Source organism: Notothenia rossii (genome assembly GCF_949606895.1).
Source record: "Notothenia rossii genome assembly, chromosome: 9".
Taxonomy (NCBI): Eukaryota; Metazoa; Chordata; class Actinopteri; order Perciformes; family Nototheniidae; genus Notothenia; species Notothenia rossii.
The window spans coordinates 20,266,027-20,283,747 of record NC_136907.1 but is presented as its reverse complement, the minus strand read 5'-3'; the positions used below and the strand labels follow the sequence as shown (position 1 = coordinate 20,283,747).

Here is a 17,721-nt window from a genome sequence, read left to right as displayed (position 1 = left end):
CTTTTTTTAACTTTTGGGTCAAATGACTTTCTTGCAGCCCTCTATTCCAGCACTATTATATAACCCTACCGTATTATACATTTGGTTTATGATTCACAAAAACTGCTGTTGTTCCTTGTGTCACAAATTGATTGCCTAAGAGGCAGTCTCCGTTTCCCCTTCCACACTCTATATTAAAAAGTATATGCTTCCACGCAGGACAGGCAGAAGCCCAAACATATACAAATACATACATGAATGACCGCTCAAATAAAAATGTTTTGTGTTTTGATTATCTATATTCTCATCCCTTTAATTTTAACTTAAACTCATGCAAGCCATTAGCTACTGATACAGACAGATCCCCATCTGTTGTTATTTCCTTTTTAAATGCTACAATGAACAATAAGCTTCAAATATAATTTAAAGTGTACGGACATCAGTGGATGGGAAGCGGTTCTATGGTTCTATGGTCATTGTTTTGTTCCACTGTGCTCCAGTTTCAGATTAATACAGCTATTGATCTTAAATGATAAACATAACAGCGTGGGTTGTTTCACTGTTACAAGAGAGAGAAGAGTGAGAGAGAGAGAGAGAGAGAGAGAGCGAGAGCGAGAGCGAGAGCGAGAGCGAGAGCGAGAGCGAGAGCGAGAGCGAGAGCGAGAGCGAGAGCGAGAGAGATTGTATAACGTTTTTTGTAATATAATTCCTATAGTATATATTGATATATTGTTAGCAATAATTAAATAGCGGTGGTTACTTTAAAATAGAATTTATAATATATATATTTGTGTTGACCCTCAAATATGACTTTTCATATCATACACAGAGATAAAAACAAAATGTCAATTTTGGTCATGGTTTAACATTGTTAAAAATAATTAATCCACAATCATGATCATGAAAATGTATGCTAGTTTTTTGCCCTGTGGGTGTTATTTTAAGATGTATTATTTATCCACACACATGTTATAAATAATACCTTTAATGTAATTTCTCGAAGTTTGAAACTCTGGGTGGATGTTCCGATTTCCACTCCAAAATGTGTTTATTTGTCTTGCAAACAACACATTTATGTTTTCTATGTGCATTTATTGTTTGACACGGATCAGAGTCATAGAGATATAATATTTATAATTATATTTATAATATATTTCTCTCTAGGGCTCTGGCACGGATGATACTCCGCAGACCGGACATCACCGTCTGGCGGTGACGTCACGGTCGGGGCGGGGCCAACATTCCTGCCGCTGTCTACTTTTGTCTCGACGTGGAGGAGAGGCAGGATTGGACGCTGTCTGGAGTTTCAGTCGCATCGACCGTGAGTACCACTTTCCTTGCAACTCATACACGAACAACTACTTACATCTAGACTTTTTTCTCAGTAGCTTTCACTGAAATAAAACCCTTGTCTTAATGTGTACTATATGTGATACTCGTGATCCTCAGTTTAGAGCAGAGGATGAATTTGCAAGAGTAAACAGGGATAGTTTCCTGCCCATAAAACTTGCATGCCTGTCGCTAGCCTGTTAGCTTTAGCTACACCTTCACTGTAGCCTATTCATCCTAACGGCGCTGGATAGCTCCTACAAATACTGAAAGTAGCTTTTGACTCCTTTGATGGGTGAACAGATAACTTTTAATAGCCTAGAAATAAACTCAAAAACACCCATATTTTACGAGTTAAGTGTTCCAGAAACAACGCGTTTTCTTGGAGGTTTTGAAAATATCCCTCACGCTGCACTCATTTGAAAACATTCCCGGTAGGACAAGCTGACGCATACATGACCAATACATACACACTTACACATAGTCTTTGTACAAAGTACCCTGGTGTTAGAAGGCATTTACAGCGCTAGATGTTTGTTAACTGACTGATCTTCTCGTGACAGATTATATTTTGACACTTTGAAATATAAATAATGTTTTGATGCGAGCAGAATTCTACAAATTATTTTATTTCAGCACGAAGTGGATCTGCAGTCCCTCTCTGTGCCACAGTTGTTTTAAAATGATCTGATTCATTTGCCAAGTGTTTTCTGACTCATTGCACATTGTTCCCTGTATTGTTCAGGGTATGTTGTGAGAGGTCGGTGGTGATTTTTACACTGAATAAGACATTTCGGTCAGTTACCTATACCGTTTTTTGTTTTTTTAATCCTCGTGTAAAGCAGGGGTGTATGTAAACTTGTGGCTCTTGAGTGATTTGCCAGATTTTTCCTGTCGATCTGGGGCCGCAGCACATGTACATCTGGGATTCCAATTGTTGATCAGCCTTAAACAACAGATTGTCTGAACGTTTTACAAAGACCCACATTGAACTTGATACATATTTTGACTTGGAACAAGAAGTGTGTTGTGAATACAGACACTCATCAGCAGTCATTATGCTTTGCATCACTGCTATCGATTCTGGACACAATTCAGTATTCTAGTTGTTTATCCACGGTTAAAGTCTGTTCTTGCAGCAACATTCTTTAATAAAGGTTTTGTAAAAAAAAATATTGGCGAAGACAATGATTTGATAAAGGTTCAGTGTCAGCAGAAGAATAGTGGTTGCATATTATTTTGTGGGAAAGATCTGTAAATAATTTTAACTGTCTATAACCTGATGCGTATGTATGGTATCCTTGGTATGCTTTACGTTAGCTAAAGTAAAATGACAGTTATTCATGCTGACGAACCATGCGAGAGCTCATACTGCAGTTTTTTTTATATACAGACATTACGTGTTGATTTGATCGCTGTAAAGACAAACCAGACAGTCAAGAAGGAGGGAGTGTGCTTCCTGTTGATTCCGCCCTTACACACACCTGTCTGAATGAACAGGTTGCCCCAGTTTCTGCACTGTAAGGATTTTAACAGGTGCCTTTACTTTTTTTTTTCAACTCAGGGAAAGTGATCAAGGTACTTAATGGCTGCAGTTGTTTTTACTTTTCTAGTTTTGTCATGGAAAAATAATTAGCTGCGTCTCTTTTTATAACTAATTCCAATTTGAAACCACAATTTAGTCACTAGAATATGTTTAGAAGTTTCAATCTGCATAAAAAAACACTTATAATATATATATATATATATATATATTATAATGGGGATCTATACAAAGGTGAATCTCTTTAAAAAAAAACAAAAAAAAACAGAACCTTCTTTTAGGGAAGCACTGCAAAAAGGAGTGAGTGGGAAGTACTGTAGAATACATAAACTTTACTTCTACTACAACAGCGTGTTACTCTATGGCACACGTTCCTTGCGTGAGTAATGGATGGTATTAAACTCTAACTGTGCCCTGTACTAGCTGATCAACTATATTTAAAGGATAACGCTTTACAGTGCTTTTGTTGAGTCATGGCAAACCCTTGTAGGTGTGGCTGTTTACGTGTAGCAGTAACACCCCAACCCATCTGATTCAGCAGCATCTCTGTAGCCTGTCTAATGACATTCCTAAGTGATGGTTAGTGGAGATTTCTGTGTTTAAACCTTTGCTGGCACAGGTCTCTTTCACCTGATGCATCCTTTACTGCACCTACAATCCTTTGATTTGGGGAAATTAATCGTCTAAAGAAAGCAAGTTGTAAACACTAGCTGCTCACGTTTAGGGATATTGTAAAGGGAACTGTTCATCTGAATATTTCCACCACATTTCATCGTATCCTAGTTTATTTATGATACCTCTAATCCCCGCCCAGGATGATGTGTTTACAGCTGCGCGTGATGTCAGAGCTATGTAAACTTTGCATACTGTATTTGTTGTCGTCACCTCCTCCTCACCTGTCTGCAGGGCTTATCTAATCCACACTAGCCCGAGAAGGAAATGAAGGGCTGGCGTCACAGACGGTTTGGTGTTTATGAGTCAGTTAATTTGACTCACATCTGCGGCCAATTGCGAGAAAAAATGTTCTTGCAGACTGTGTTGGGTGTGTTGCATATGAGCTTGACCACACTTGGGAAATGTGCCCAATCTATTTGCGTGTGCCTCACATTTCCCATGTTACTGTGTGGATGAAACACTGCAGGACGGGGTGTGTCGGCTCCACACATTTAACTCCGACATCTGGGAACAACCCTCCGCTTTAAACTGACTGTAAGATCCATCAAAGGCGACCGTAAACAGCGTCAATGTGCTTTGTTTGGCTCCACAAATAAAACGGGTGCTTGTCAATAAATACTAGCGTGTGTGTGTGAAATCTAGTTGTTAAACAATAGCAAGATATTTGGAAGAGCTTTATTTAGCTACAGCTTGAAATCACATGACCTGGATGACTGTAAACTAGTTCTGTAATTGACGGCATTATCGCTTAATCTGCTGGTTGTTTTTTTTATTAAACAATTGCTCTATAAAACATAAAACAATTGTGAAAACTGTCAAAATGAAATGTCAAAAGGGAACTCAACTGTGTGAACCTACTCATCCAAGTGTGTAGGTTAGTTGCATTGTTTGTTCCAGTGGAAATCTTTTGGGGGCAATTTGAACCCTCATAATCTTGAGTTGCAATCCTTTATTATTCAAAAGTATACCAGAGTCATTCTGATGTATTAAAACCCCTGGCTCTGCAGCTCAGCACAGACATTACAATATTGTGTCTGAACTCTGTCAGGAGTATTGATATGCTTTTAGGCCAACAGGAGCCAGTCCATTTAGGAGCTTGCTGCTTCGTAGGAGTCTCTTCTCGGCAGCGCAGACTCCAGCTGTCAAAGACACAGCAACTGTCTTCGGAGCCTGGTGCTCTGAACTCATTTTCTGCTGTCACACAGGATTTATTGCCCTGGTTTGTGGCGGTGCTTACAAACACTCCATTCTTCTGTACCACCAGCGATACGTCTCACATTTGTCCGTTGCCATCTGTGCCCTTTCTCCATGTGCTTAACCCCTCTTCTGTTTTCACTCTCCCTCTGTCAAGGGTGTGACGAGGGCTGGCAGAGGAGGGATTGTTTCTCTGCCCTTATTGTAGCTGGGCTGACTTCAGCAGCCACATTTCACGTCCTTTTTGGAGAAAAAGTTAAATATAGAAACACTGGCATCGTCATTTTCCTAATCGTTAAGTCAGGAGTTTGTGCTTTCCCCGACTTTGTAAAAACACCCTGTTCTCTGTGATTCATGGACTGGCATTTAAAAGAGTCTGTGTTTGTCCTGCTGCTGATTTTAAAGTTACAAATTTTGCCTTGGAAATGTTGCTAACTATGATGGTGTCGGGTTACTCCATCTCTTAGTTTTATTTGTAAGAAAATCATTATGGAAACTGAGTCGCATCTTGAAGACCACATGGCTGCTGTTGAATCATCTTTCATGTACACTATTAATAGTTTCATTCATGAAAGAGGATGCACGGGTCACTGGACCTTTGTTCATTGTTAGTCTGCCTGAATGTGAGCCTGTGAGGCGGCTGCAGCCACAGAAGGACAAGGGGGGTTGGAACTATAACAAATTCACAAAATCAGGCTTATATTTTACTGTTTAACAACCTAATAGATTCCATTCACTTGACTAACTTCACATTGAACTATTTCCCTCATTTCTAGACATGTATCACTGTGGAAATGAACTTGCCCAGGAGTCCTGACTCACACACTGTGCAAATTACCAATCTGTACTTTTAATCAGGAAATGGGCACACTTTTCTGTCTGGAATAATCCCTGATTCTGAGTTCACCACAGTATAAACCTCATCTTTGTTTTCCGAACACTTGTGTTAGAGAGGAATGTCATCATACCAGTTTAGCCTTGGTGAGCGAGGTAACACACCCTGCTCACCTCAGTGTACATTAAGTGAAGCTCGATCTGCCCAGGCCTCAATGTGCATTCCTCTGCCACTACAGGACGGAAAGGAGGTACTCTGAGGAATTCCTTTATTTTCATTCATTTTCAGATGGCTGCTTTGCCTCAGAGGAGTTCAGGAACACTGTTGTCTTAAGCTAGAAAAATAACTGAGATTGACTCTCGCTGGCTATAGTCGTCTGCACACATTAAAGGATTTTTCTGCTCGGTGAGGACGCTTTTTCTCTGCTAAAAAGTTAAATAACCAAAAAAGATGTATGGTAAAACAGCATCAAGCTCCCAACAGCCCTGACAGAAGCCTAATAAATAGTCTAAATGTTATGTTGTCACATGTTATCGTTTTCCCCATCCAACTCAGTTTACATGACAATATTCAACCACAATAAGGCAACAACTTATAGTAGAAAATGCTCCGTTTTTAAAGGATTAGGAGGACATGGGTTGTGCAAATCATCAAAAGAGTGCATTAGTCTCAGTTTCTCTGGCAGTTTTGCATAGCGCGTGGACATATTGCTACACAATGGAACAGGAAATGACTTTGATTATGGGAGAAAGAACGGCTTGGAAAAGGAACAGAGCTCAAAAGAGAAACTATAGAAAACGGTAGATATGATCAGTAGGGGCGGGGATCTGTGGGCATTAAGAGTTTCTTTGACCTGACAGACGAAGGGGAGGGACTTTTGTTCTTCCTGGGGAGTTACTGTAAGGTCACTTCTCTGTAGGTGGCAGAAGAGTTGAGAACTGCCTGTAGGACTGGCGGAACAGCGAGTAGGCCGGTTAATAGGAGGCTGATAAAGTTGGGGTTCCTCTTAAATTCTTTTAAAATCATCTTTTGAGACCCTGTTGTTCACTCTGAGCTATTTTTCTCTCTGCAGTCCCACCTTTCTCTGACTGACCACCTTAGGTCAATCACAGAAACATGACTGGAAAAATAACAAAGGAGGAGATGGAGGAGATGAGGGAGACCTTCAAGAAAGTTGGTGAGTAAAAAAACATGTTACCATGACCGTATGATGTATTTTCCTGCCATTGTGTCCCGGTGTCTGATGCTCTTATGTGTGTTTCTGTAGATCTGGATGATAATGGATATATCTGTGATTATGAACTCCATGAACTCCTCAAAGATTCCGGCCATGCCCTACCTGGATACATGGTCCGAGAGATCATCCAGAAACTCGATCGCAACAACGATAACAAGATCAGCTTCGAGGAGTTTCTGTCGGTACGTAAAGCGGTGTTTGTTGTTGTTTGTTGTGTCGAGCCTGACACATTTTCGCCTTCTCTTTAGAGCTTTTCTCACTCCATGGAGTTGCCCTTTGTTTTCTGTTCTGCCTAAAAGCACTTCCCCCAACTCCTGGGTGGGGTCACTACGCAAAAAAACTTTTAGCAGCTCCATACAGGGAGTTGAAAGACCTTTTTTAACAAACCTCATGCATACTCAGGGAATGAGGAAGTGATGTCAGCAAAGTGGTGTGAGCTCTAGTATTTTGTTTCAGCAGTGATGAGGAAGCTTCTGGTACAGGAGTGCAGCGTGATTTAGGATTTAGGACCCAAACCTTTGACAGCTGTGTTTTGACTTTCTTCTGATACTTAGAGCATCCTGATTTAGGGTATATGGCTGTTTAACCCCCACCATGATTTAATCCAATCGAATTGGGCCATCAAACTGCGATGTGACCGAATACCTGCGACTCCACCTGGATGTAAAAATGGTTTCGTGACGAGTTCCTCTGTGTACTTTTGTAGGTGTAGCCAACCATTAAAGAAAAGCAGCCAATTAAAAGAACAACAGAAATGTAAAGTGGGTAGCATTGTTAGTTGCTGTTTGTGAATACACAGCATTTAAAGTAGGCCCCTCCTCCTTACTTCAATGAGTAAGCAAGACAGAGAGCGGCAGTGGTCGGTGAGTGTGAATGTTGAGAGGGAGCGGCGTAAGCAAAAACAACCTGTTCTAAGCTGCTAGGTAAACATGCCAAAAGGTGTATGAGGGGCGAAACAAAGCAGCTTTATTTTGACCTGGGGATGAGAACGGGCTGCAACGTATCTTTGTCAAGGCCAGAAACATCCCGGATACTGCTAAACAAGAAGGACAAATAAGATGCAGGCTAATGGCTGCAGGGTGTGGATACAAACAAAACCAAACACTTCTAATGGCTCATATGTGAGAGGGGTTATTTTTGTACGAGGCTATAAATAGTTTTCCAGGAAAATGCAACATATTATAAATGAAATTGAATTGAATTCACCAAAATAAGATATTTTATTATAAAGAGTGATATATTAGAAGGTAAATTAATTAAACTTGATGACTTTATTAAACATTAATAAAGCTTTTGCTGGTTACTTTCTGAAATCAAACAACTCTTAACAAATTTGGTAGGGGTTTTGTCTGTCCTTTAGAAAGAGATGTCAAAAAGTAACACCATTGTATGCAGATAATCCCTCTGGGTCCACCTGATTGATCAGTTGATTTTTGGGATTATGCAAAACTGCGATGTTCATGCTGTGTTCATGTGCCTGAGGGAAGGGAGGACATCTGGGACTTTCCAGTTAGCTACTTGACAGCATTGTGTTGTTAAGGTGTGTGTGTGCTCCTCAAACCCCCCGTTCCAACATTGTTATGGATGATAGCAACCCAGAATAAATGCATGTAGGGCAACTTGAATATCCTCTGTACCTCCCAAAGTGGTTTCCTAACTTGCAGAATCAAATGGAAACTCTTACAGTCTTTACAAGGTCATGAGTGACTGTCTTGTTTTGGTTCCAGCTTTTACCAAAAGTGGCCAAAAATTGCAAGCTGGCACACTGTGACCTCCTGCATGTTTGTGGTAGCGTGCTCACAGTCTGAATGGCTCATTGTGGTCACAGCAGGGTCTGTGGGGCTGAGGTCACTGATGAAGCAGCAATAAGTCCAGGTTCAGGAAGCACCGCTCGTATTACCATAGAATGTGTATGGTCAAAGCAGTGACTAGCTACATACAGTGCTGTAGGAACTCAAACACAGAGCTCTCTATGCTACCTTCAGTAGTTGTTGAGAAGGATTTAAGGTAATGTTGTAAGGAGCCCGAGGGTGTTGTCAGTGTGGAGGATAATTACAGCGCACCCTGGCAGTTTACGGTTACTGGTGATAATGACATGCTGGCACTGTAATACTTAGATTAGTGCAGTGAAGGTCTCACTTTAAATCCCTACTGTGTTCTTAAATGCACAACACAGCATCAGTTGCTTTTATGAACCATTAAACCCAACGTCTTCCTGGACCCGCTATGTTTAATTGATTCAGTTATATTGTCGAGAAACTCACTTACTAGGACTGATGTTCACTTTATTTTCTCAGCCCTTTAGCCAGCAGCTTTGTATTATCTCAAAAATACCTCAAATATCCACCATTTTTGGATTTATTTTTACTGAGAATAAAAACCCCATTCCCCGGCTCTGTAATTTAATACATTGTATATAAAGCTGACATTGTATTTGAGGAATTGTTGTGATCTGTGAAAAGTGTTTCAAATCATGCCGTAATAACACAACATGCAATTGATTGATCTGGTTACTGCAGAACCAATGCAATCTCTTGCAATTGTATACAACTGTTCTGCCATGAAGTCTTTTATGATCTCAAACTAATTCAAAGTTATGGTGGGGCTGTGCTGGACTGCAACACTCTTTTTCTTTGATCCACTATCATAATGTAAATAAACTTAATGTATCTCTTAAGTATTTCATACCGTTGTTGTCATGGTGGTCGCTGGTCTCTGAGTATTCTTTTTTTTCTTTCGTCTTAGATCGTACAAGACCTGAAGGGCAGTGAAATAGCAAAAACTTTCCGCAAGGCCATCAACAGAAAAGAAGGCATCCTGGCTATCGGAGGGACGTCTGTGCAGTCAAGTGAAGGCACACAACACTCGTTCTCTGGTAGGACATTGTCCCCTTCTTCTCAAACATTTGACTTTAGCGCTTTAGCTGCAGATACGAAATACTGTCAGTGTTTTTGCGTTTAACTGACGCTTCTGTGTGTTCACCCTCACAGAGGAGGAGCGATTTGCCTTTGTGAACTGGATCAACACCGCTCTGGAAAAAGACCCCGACTGCCAACACGTCCTGCCCATGGATCCCAACACAGACTCCCTCTTTACGTGTGTCGGAGACGGTATCGTACTCTGGTGAGAGTTCCTGTCTTCACCTCAGACCTGCAACAGAACATCCCCCCTCCCTCCCCTAGCTACCCCTCTAAATAAATATACCTGCATGTAAACGCACTGAATGTTGTGATCATATTCTGGCTGAGGAAAAGAGAAATATGAACCTGTATTGGGATATCTATCATAACAACGTATTGCCTCGCATTGCAAAGAATACATAATGTATAAACGTATACACCACTGCTACATTCATTAGATATATTTAGAAATTATTACATATTAATCAAACTCTTAATAATACTCTTTTTAGGATTCACCAGGGATATTGAATACTTGTGTACAGCATGTTGGCTGACACATGCTAGTTAGAAATCAACCTCATAAGCTACATGTTTCCTTTAGCATTCCCATAACTATTGAAACAGCCTATATCTACTTTATGTTGCATTTACCGCCATAATAAAAGTCCAAATGTGAGGCGTGGCAAAGTCATGGTTGTTGGTTAATTTGCTACCACGAAGCCCTAATAAAATAATTAATTTGACAAGTTCACAAACAGTCATCTTTTGAAATGATGAACATCCTGTTTGCTATTATTTAATAACCAGCATACTGAATCATATGTCTTATAAAATCTCATGTTTGGTTTTGAACAGCAAAATGATTAACCTGTCAGTGCCAGACACTATCGACGAGAGGACCATAAATAAGAAGAAGCTGACACCGTTTACGATACAGGTCAGTTTAATTTACTATCAGGGCTGCTGCTTCTCTTACCTTTTTACTATTTTCCAATATCTGATACTTTGTACCTTGCAGGAGAATCTGAACCTGGGACTGAACTCGGCTTCTGCCATCGGCTGCCACGTGGTGAACATCGGTGCTTTGGACCTGAGAGAGGGGAAGCCCCATCTGGTGCTGGGCCTGCTGTGGCAGATCATCAAGATCGGCCTGTTCGCTGACATCGAGCTCAGCCGAAATGAAGGTACAGAACATAGAAGATTGTTCAGTAACAGAACTTGTATTTGAGCATGGGTTTCCTGTTCTGTTGTCAACTAACTTAACCTTTCAATAATCCCCCTCCTCAGCGCTGGCAGCATTGCTAAGAGACGGGGAAACCCTGGAGGACCTGATGAAGCTTTCTCCAGAAGAACTGCTGTTGCGCTGGGCTAACTTCCACCTGGAGAATGCTGGAGCACAGAAGATCAACAACTTCAGCTCTGACATCAAGGTGGGCATCTCACTAACATGAATCCAGTGTAACGTGGCAGGAAGAGAAATCACGATGATAATACCAAGGTCTGGTATTAAAGACCTTTTGTGAGAGTCTGTCTGCTGTTTTTTTTCCATGCACTTCTCTAGTAACTAAATCCACCTACTCAGGTGTCCACCATTACACACGGCCAGGGTTGTTTGTGTTTGCATAAACTCACTCAATGTTCTGCCTGCATGAATAGATACAACGGGTCCTGCCTCTTTCCTGCAAACATTGGCAAACTGTAAAATGTATATTAAAGCATTGAAAATGTATTTGCATATCACTGAGAATGTTCAGATAAATAATAACACTTACCGGTACTCTGTTGGTTGTACAGTACTGGTTGGTTGTAAAATACTATTACAATGGTAGGCGTTGCCAAGCGGCTCCGTAAATCATCCATGAAGTCATCAGAAGCTGCTGCACCTGTATTTGCACCCGTCTGTTTTGTTTTTGGCATTTCTTTCTTGACTTTTTTTAAACATAGAAATAGTTTTCAGAGAAACTGCTTTGTTCTTTCTGTACTAACTAGTTTCAACCAAAGCATTTTAACCTATTTTATTTGTTAAATGATTAATATATGTAAAATCAAGCAATTATTAAGTAAAAATCATGATCTTAAACCTCTAAATTAGATTTAACCATGTGAAAGACCAAGCAAAAAATATTGTATGCACAGAAAAACAAACTGAGAAAATCTTTCTTAATGAGACCAAAAATACAATTATGTTACCCGGCAAATTGTCTTGTTTGTTTATGATTTGAAATCAGTTTTTTGTTTGTGTAATTTCCCCAGGATTCAAGGGCCTATTTCCACCTCCTGAATCAAATCTCTCCAAAAGGCACAGAGGAAGAAGAGCCGCGCATAGACATCAACATGGCCGGCATCAGCGTAAGCCCTTTGACAGCTGAGTATCTGCACCACATGGTAACAGCTGTACAGTCTCTAATGGAGCATGTGGTGTGTGTGTTATTCAGGAGAAAGATGACCTGAAGAGGGCGGAGGCCATGCTGCAGCAGTCCGACCGGCTCGGCTGTCGGCAGTTCGTCACCTCAACTGACGTCGTCAGCGGAAACCCCAAACTCAACCTCGCCTTTGTTGCCAATCTGTTCAACAAATATCCAGCGCTGACCAAACCTGAGAACGAGGACATCAACTGGGGACTGTTGGAGGGTGAGAGTGTCGAGAGAGATCGGAACATTAATCCTCCTATAAAGAGTTTTTTCTCAAATCTCACAGCAACCACATCATGGTGTCCCCATCAGAAGTAGCTATGAACTAATAATTTGCCCAAGAGTGGAAATTAATTAAACAAATTAATAAACCTCATTACCAATGCGACAACAATTAGAATGTGTACAGATGTGGATCATTTAGGAAACGCTGCAAGAAGCTCACAACGTTACAGAAACTGTTTCCAGGGGACAATAAAAAGTGACACACACGGCTGAAACATGGTGGTTGTCACCGTGGTGTGTGGCTTATGAAGTTATTGAAGTGTATTCGAAATGTTCCAGATTTTAATATAGTAATAAAGTAAAGGTTAAAGTTAGGTTAACAGCAGATATCTGCAATAATAATAATAATAATAAGCAACAAAATATTTTGGTGATTTTTCAACCCACACACCAATATTCAATGAATTAATAATCCACCAGTGGTAACAACAAATTCCGCTCATCCCAATTGTGTGCAACATTTTTTTAAGTGTCCCATAAAAACATTTTCTAGCAGAACTTATTAGAAAGCCCACGTGTGTCTCGTCAAATTGATGTTTTTCCGTCATTTGTGATATATTCTTCATTTGCTTTCTGTACCCTTCATGCATGCATGTTTGATTGCTTTGCACTGTGTTGAGCTCTCAGGGCCACGATGAATACTGTCTCACTACACGGTAACGACCACAGAGATTAGCGCTGCAGCCTGACAAGAACCAGCTCTGAACAAACAACTCCTTATTACTCACACACTAACTGGCCTGCAGGCGTAATATAGCAGAGAAACTCATTTTATTAATAAAATGTGAAAACAAGGCCCTTTGCTACTGGATACAATAGTTCCAGTGTGCAGAACTTGTATATATTTAGAACAAGTCTGTGACAGTTATCTAGTTACCAGGCTTTTTGCTTACATGGATAACAGAGTGACACCAGGCCTGTTCGGCTCTGATGAGACAAGCATGCTGCATGTTTAGATCTCCCTCCAGCCTCCAGCCACATCACATGAAAGCCAGCTGAATCCCATCATCCTTTGTTGTTTAGGTGAGACACGAGAAGAGCGGACGTTCAGAAACTGGATGAACTCTCTGGGAGTGAACCCACATGTCAATCACCTTTATGGGTACGTAACCACAAACAGTTTATCTCACTCCTGTGTACACTAAAGAAGGTATTTATCCAACTAAATCAAACTTCATATTATGCTTCTAGAGACCTGCAGGACGCCATGGTCATCCTTCAGCTCTACGAGAAGATTAAAGTGCCTGTAGACTGGAACAGCAAGGTCAACAAGCCGCCTTACCCCAAACTGGGAACCAACATGAAAAAGGTAAACCGGATTCCTTTAGATCGTTCGTAGCAAAGAAGAAAAACGTTTTGGCTCACTTTGGCCAACTATTTGATTCTGTGGCCCTAGTTGGAGAATTGTAATTATGCAGTGGAGCTGGGCAAAACGGCCAAGTTCTCCCTGGTTGGCATCGGCGGGCAGGACCTGAATGATGGCAACGCGACCCTGACCCTGGCTTTGGTGTGGCAGCTGATGAGAAGGTAAAACCCAACTGCACCAGGATCATAGACAAATAAAGAACAGATAGGAAATATCTCTTATAAGTGTAAGAACTTTTGCCCTATTTTCGTCTGCAAGAGAAAACATGAATCAGCCTGGCATGCCAAGTATGTGTGGTGGATTTGAATACTCTGACTCACTGTTATATTACACTGGCATTGTCTTTTTTTCAGATTTCAAGTTCTTAAAGTATTGAAAATGAGGAGATATTTACAGGCATAAAAATCTAAAAAAATGTTTAAAGACCTGGGACTAGGAGATGTAATAGTATGTTACTGTCAAAGAGCCTATGAGCTTTTACGGGAATAAGCAAACAAATCAAAATAGATTGATGTTTAAATAAATAAGGTTGCATCCAAATAACATTTTGTTTTTCAGTCTGTGTGGCATTACGAGACCTACAATCACCATCGTCCTCTTTGTCTGATTTACTGTGTTGGCTCTGAGTATTTACTGTAAACAACTTCCAGGGTGTGGGTCTGTGGTGACCTCCATCTCAGGCCAGTGGTGTTGTTAATGTGTGTGTTACTTACTAATTGACGCCACATTCCCATAAACTCTGTTGCCAGGATACGTGTTGACATATTTAGTCATTTATATGCTTGATTAATGTTGTGACCTAAAAATGAGAACAGTACAGGAAAGGCCCATGATTTCAAAAACAACAACAAATGTTGTTCAGAATAAAACATTTGTCTGCCAGCTAACCAATCAGAGCACACTGGTCTCTGGTTTCAGACAGAGGGTGAAAGAGGTGCAGGACAGGCAGTATGAGAACATTAAAGACCTTTTTGAACATTAAAGTAAACATGTCACAGTAGAGGCAGAAATAACAAATATGAACCTGATAATGAGCATAATATTTCTTCTTTCACAAACGTTCTGCTTCTCGCTCTTTCAGATACACGTTGAATGTACTGGAGGGACTGGGAGATGGACAGAAAGTAAACGATAACATCATCGTACAGTGGGTGAACAGCACGTTGGCAGAGGCTGGAAAATCAACCAAGATTTCAAGCTTTAAGGTACATCTGCTTTTTCATTACATTTCTATTAGAAATTTAAAAGAATGTTTAAAATTCATTATATTGTAGAATGAATGTGTGTGTTACTCGATCTATAAATCCAAGTTAACACCCTTGTAAACCATGCCCTTAGATTCACAATCTGTGCGCACAAAATACTTAAGTTAATGTTCTTTATGGTAATTGCAAACGTTTAGTTGGATGAGGTTTTTACTGCATTTTTTTGTCCTGTGTTAATATTGCTTTTTTATGTATATAAAGGATTTTGCCTCTTTCTACTGAGAACAGGACATCAACCTATGATATCAAAAATAACCTATAAATCATCATTATTAAATAAAATATGTGTACTGTTTGCCAAAATATATAGATTCCTCCATAAAATACAAACTAAATACTTTTGATAAAACAACTTTAAACTCACCTAACTGCATGATCAGATATAACTCCCTGTAAAAAACATCACAGAACTGTACTAAATTGGTCCCATAGTAAATACAAGTATAGTAAGGTCCCCAGAAATGTACTTTTTAGTCCCAAAGACTCATTTTAAGTTCCCTCTTGAAGTATAGTGACTCAACAGCAGATGAAATTCCACAAAGGTCAGCAAGTTAATAGTAAATTAACTGAGGGCTATAAATAATACAATGGTTATCTGTGACAAATATTTTAGAGACACTATAGCACCTGTGCACCTGCTGAGGGAAACCATGTGACTGAAGGCATGCCGAACAAGCCGCCCCCAGCAGATGTAAATCCTCATATCTTTAAATGTATTAGAAAGTACATACAGTACACTGTGCAGGAGCAGTACAACTCAATGATCCCACAACACCTCTCCATGAGGCATCTGAAGTATAGATGAACTAAAACAAGCCAGTTCTTTGTGAATCCAAGGGCATGGTGTGAAAATGTAAACTAAAAAAAACCAATCTGTAGCCCCTGAATGAAAATAAATGACGTTATTATTGCATTATATCTGGTAGTTTCATGTTATTAACATAATAGTAGTATCATGTAATCCTGTCAGTCAGGTTAACGTCATGTGTGTGTTTTGTGGTGTTCAGGATAAGGAGATCAGCAGCAGTTTGGCAGTCGTGGAGCTGATCGACGCCATCCAGCCCGGCAGCATCAACTACGATCTATTAAAAACCGGCAGCCTCTCTGAGGACGACAAACTCGAGAACGCCAAGTAAGATATTCGACGACAAAAAATAACAAGAATTTAGCTTTGACTTTTGTGTCGGGAGCTTTGCAAACTGATTTTTCTTTTTTAACGTCTCTGTTATCTCCAGATACGCCGTCTCCATGGCAAGGAAGATTGGCGCCCGTGTCTACGCTCTCCCAGAAGACCTTGTGGAGGTCAAGCCCAAAATGGTGATGACAGTGTTTGCCTGCTTGATGGGTCGGGGGATGAAGCGTGCCTAAGAGACTGGCTTGGATCATTGTGACACTTGCCTAAACCCAAAAGCTATTTCGAAGAGCTCCCCCAACTGAAGGAATGACAGGGTTTTTTTTACTGAAAACATGAAGTCAAAATCAGAAATCCGCCTGGATCCCTGCCTCTTATTGAGGTGTTTACTGAAGAATATTTTCCTCTTATTTAAAGTGAATCCAAAATACTAAAATGTCTTAAAATAGATGGGTGTCTTGTTACAGAGGACAACTTGTTACTTCTAACATTCAGAACTCTTGTGTAAGGAATGCTGTTTTTTAAAAGCGAGTATTCATATTTCCAGCTGTAAGGTTGTTTACATATTTGTACTCAGACGGATAGGTAAATTATATCCCTGATCAAGCAACACACATTCCTTTTGAACCATACTTACAAAATAAAGATGTTTAGGTGGAGCACTCATGGAAAAAACACCCAAACATTGCCTCTCTCTTAACGAAGCATGTCTTAATAACTGGCACCATACACTACATATCTGTATGCAGAAGCCATACGGTCAGAGTATAGTCCTGACCAGCCTGGCGCGCTGTCTGTATTCTTGTACTCGTCATTTGTTTGTTTCTTGGGATTATTACTCGAAGTAAATGCTGTTTTTTTGGGGGGGCGTCTGGTCGGTGTTGTGTTAGACTCTTTGATTTGCGTTGTCCTCGGTCTGTTACGTTGGATGAGGAGCAGGCGTCTGGACTCTCCTGGCTTCTGCTGTGCCTTCTTCCCGTCTCAAAGACGATTTGTACTCTTTCGCTTTCAGGTTTTCCCCTTTCTTTTGTACTCAACATTACCAAATATAAAGAGTAACTTCATTCCAGGTAGTTTCATCATATTCTATGACAATGGCCATATTGTATTTGGTCTCACGTTAATGTCTACTCTTAAAGTGCTTTATATGTAACAATAAATATGAATCTGAATACTGCTCATGTGTTTCTTTATCTTTACGATTTCACACTTATTAACAACAAAATAATACTTTTTTTAACCCATGTCTCATCAAACTAGTTACAATATTTACAACCCAAATCTTAATTCCCAGAAAGAAAGATTATATACACATCAATCATAAGCACCCACAAATAGTATATGGTAGTAATTACAAAAACAGTAAAATGTCAAAGGAGTGTATGAGGCTGTTAAATTAAGCAAATCTCTCAAAACCTGTAATATCTTCAGAAATGTAAAACACATTTTCCACATGCTGTTCATTCCTAAATGAGAAAGCATATAAAGAAAGTTTGTATTTATATAGATATGATTCCTTTGAGATATTTGTTTATCTTTTAGCCATTTACCAATCCTTGTTCCATTT

At 40.0% G+C, this 17,721-nt stretch overlaps 1 protein-coding gene across 1 annotated transcript; it reads left to right on the top strand.

Annotated features, from left to right (window-relative positions):
* Window positions 1-1,148: 1,148 nt before the first annotated feature.
* Window positions 1,149-17,331, top strand: pls3 (plastin 3 (T isoform)). The gene is made up of 16 exons (XM_079648762.1): window positions 1,149-1,300; window positions 6,628-6,732; window positions 6,823-6,974; window positions 9,538-9,667; window positions 9,783-9,915; window positions 10,551-10,632; window positions 10,714-10,879; window positions 10,983-11,125; window positions 11,949-12,044; window positions 12,131-12,326; window positions 13,415-13,493; window positions 13,583-13,700; window positions 13,788-13,918; window positions 14,839-14,962; window positions 16,030-16,154; window positions 16,258-17,331. The coding sequence occupies exons 2-16, from the start codon at window positions 6,672-6,674 to the stop codon at window positions 16,388-16,390; spliced, it is 1,869 nt and encodes a 622-aa protein (XP_079504888.1). The 5' UTR covers window positions 1,149-1,300; window positions 6,628-6,671; the 3' UTR covers window positions 16,391-17,331.
* Window positions 17,332-17,721: the final 390 nt, after the last annotated feature.

What these genes read in the sequence shown, in the direction of transcription:
- pls3 (XM_079648762.1), top strand. Translation starts at nt 6,672, where the DNA reads ATGACTGGAAAAATAACAAAGGAGGAGATGGAGGAGATGAGGGAGACC. An exon ending in GGAGACCTTCAAGAAAGTTG is followed by an intron (nt 6,733 to 6,822) that starts GTGAGTAAAAAA and finishes GTGTTTCTGTAG; the next exon opens with ATCTGGATGATAATGGATAT. An exon ending in CAACTGGGGACTGTTGGAGG is followed by an intron (nt 12,327 to 13,414) that starts GTGAGAGTGTCG and finishes TTTGTTGTTTAG; the next exon opens with GTGAGACACGAGAAGAGCGG.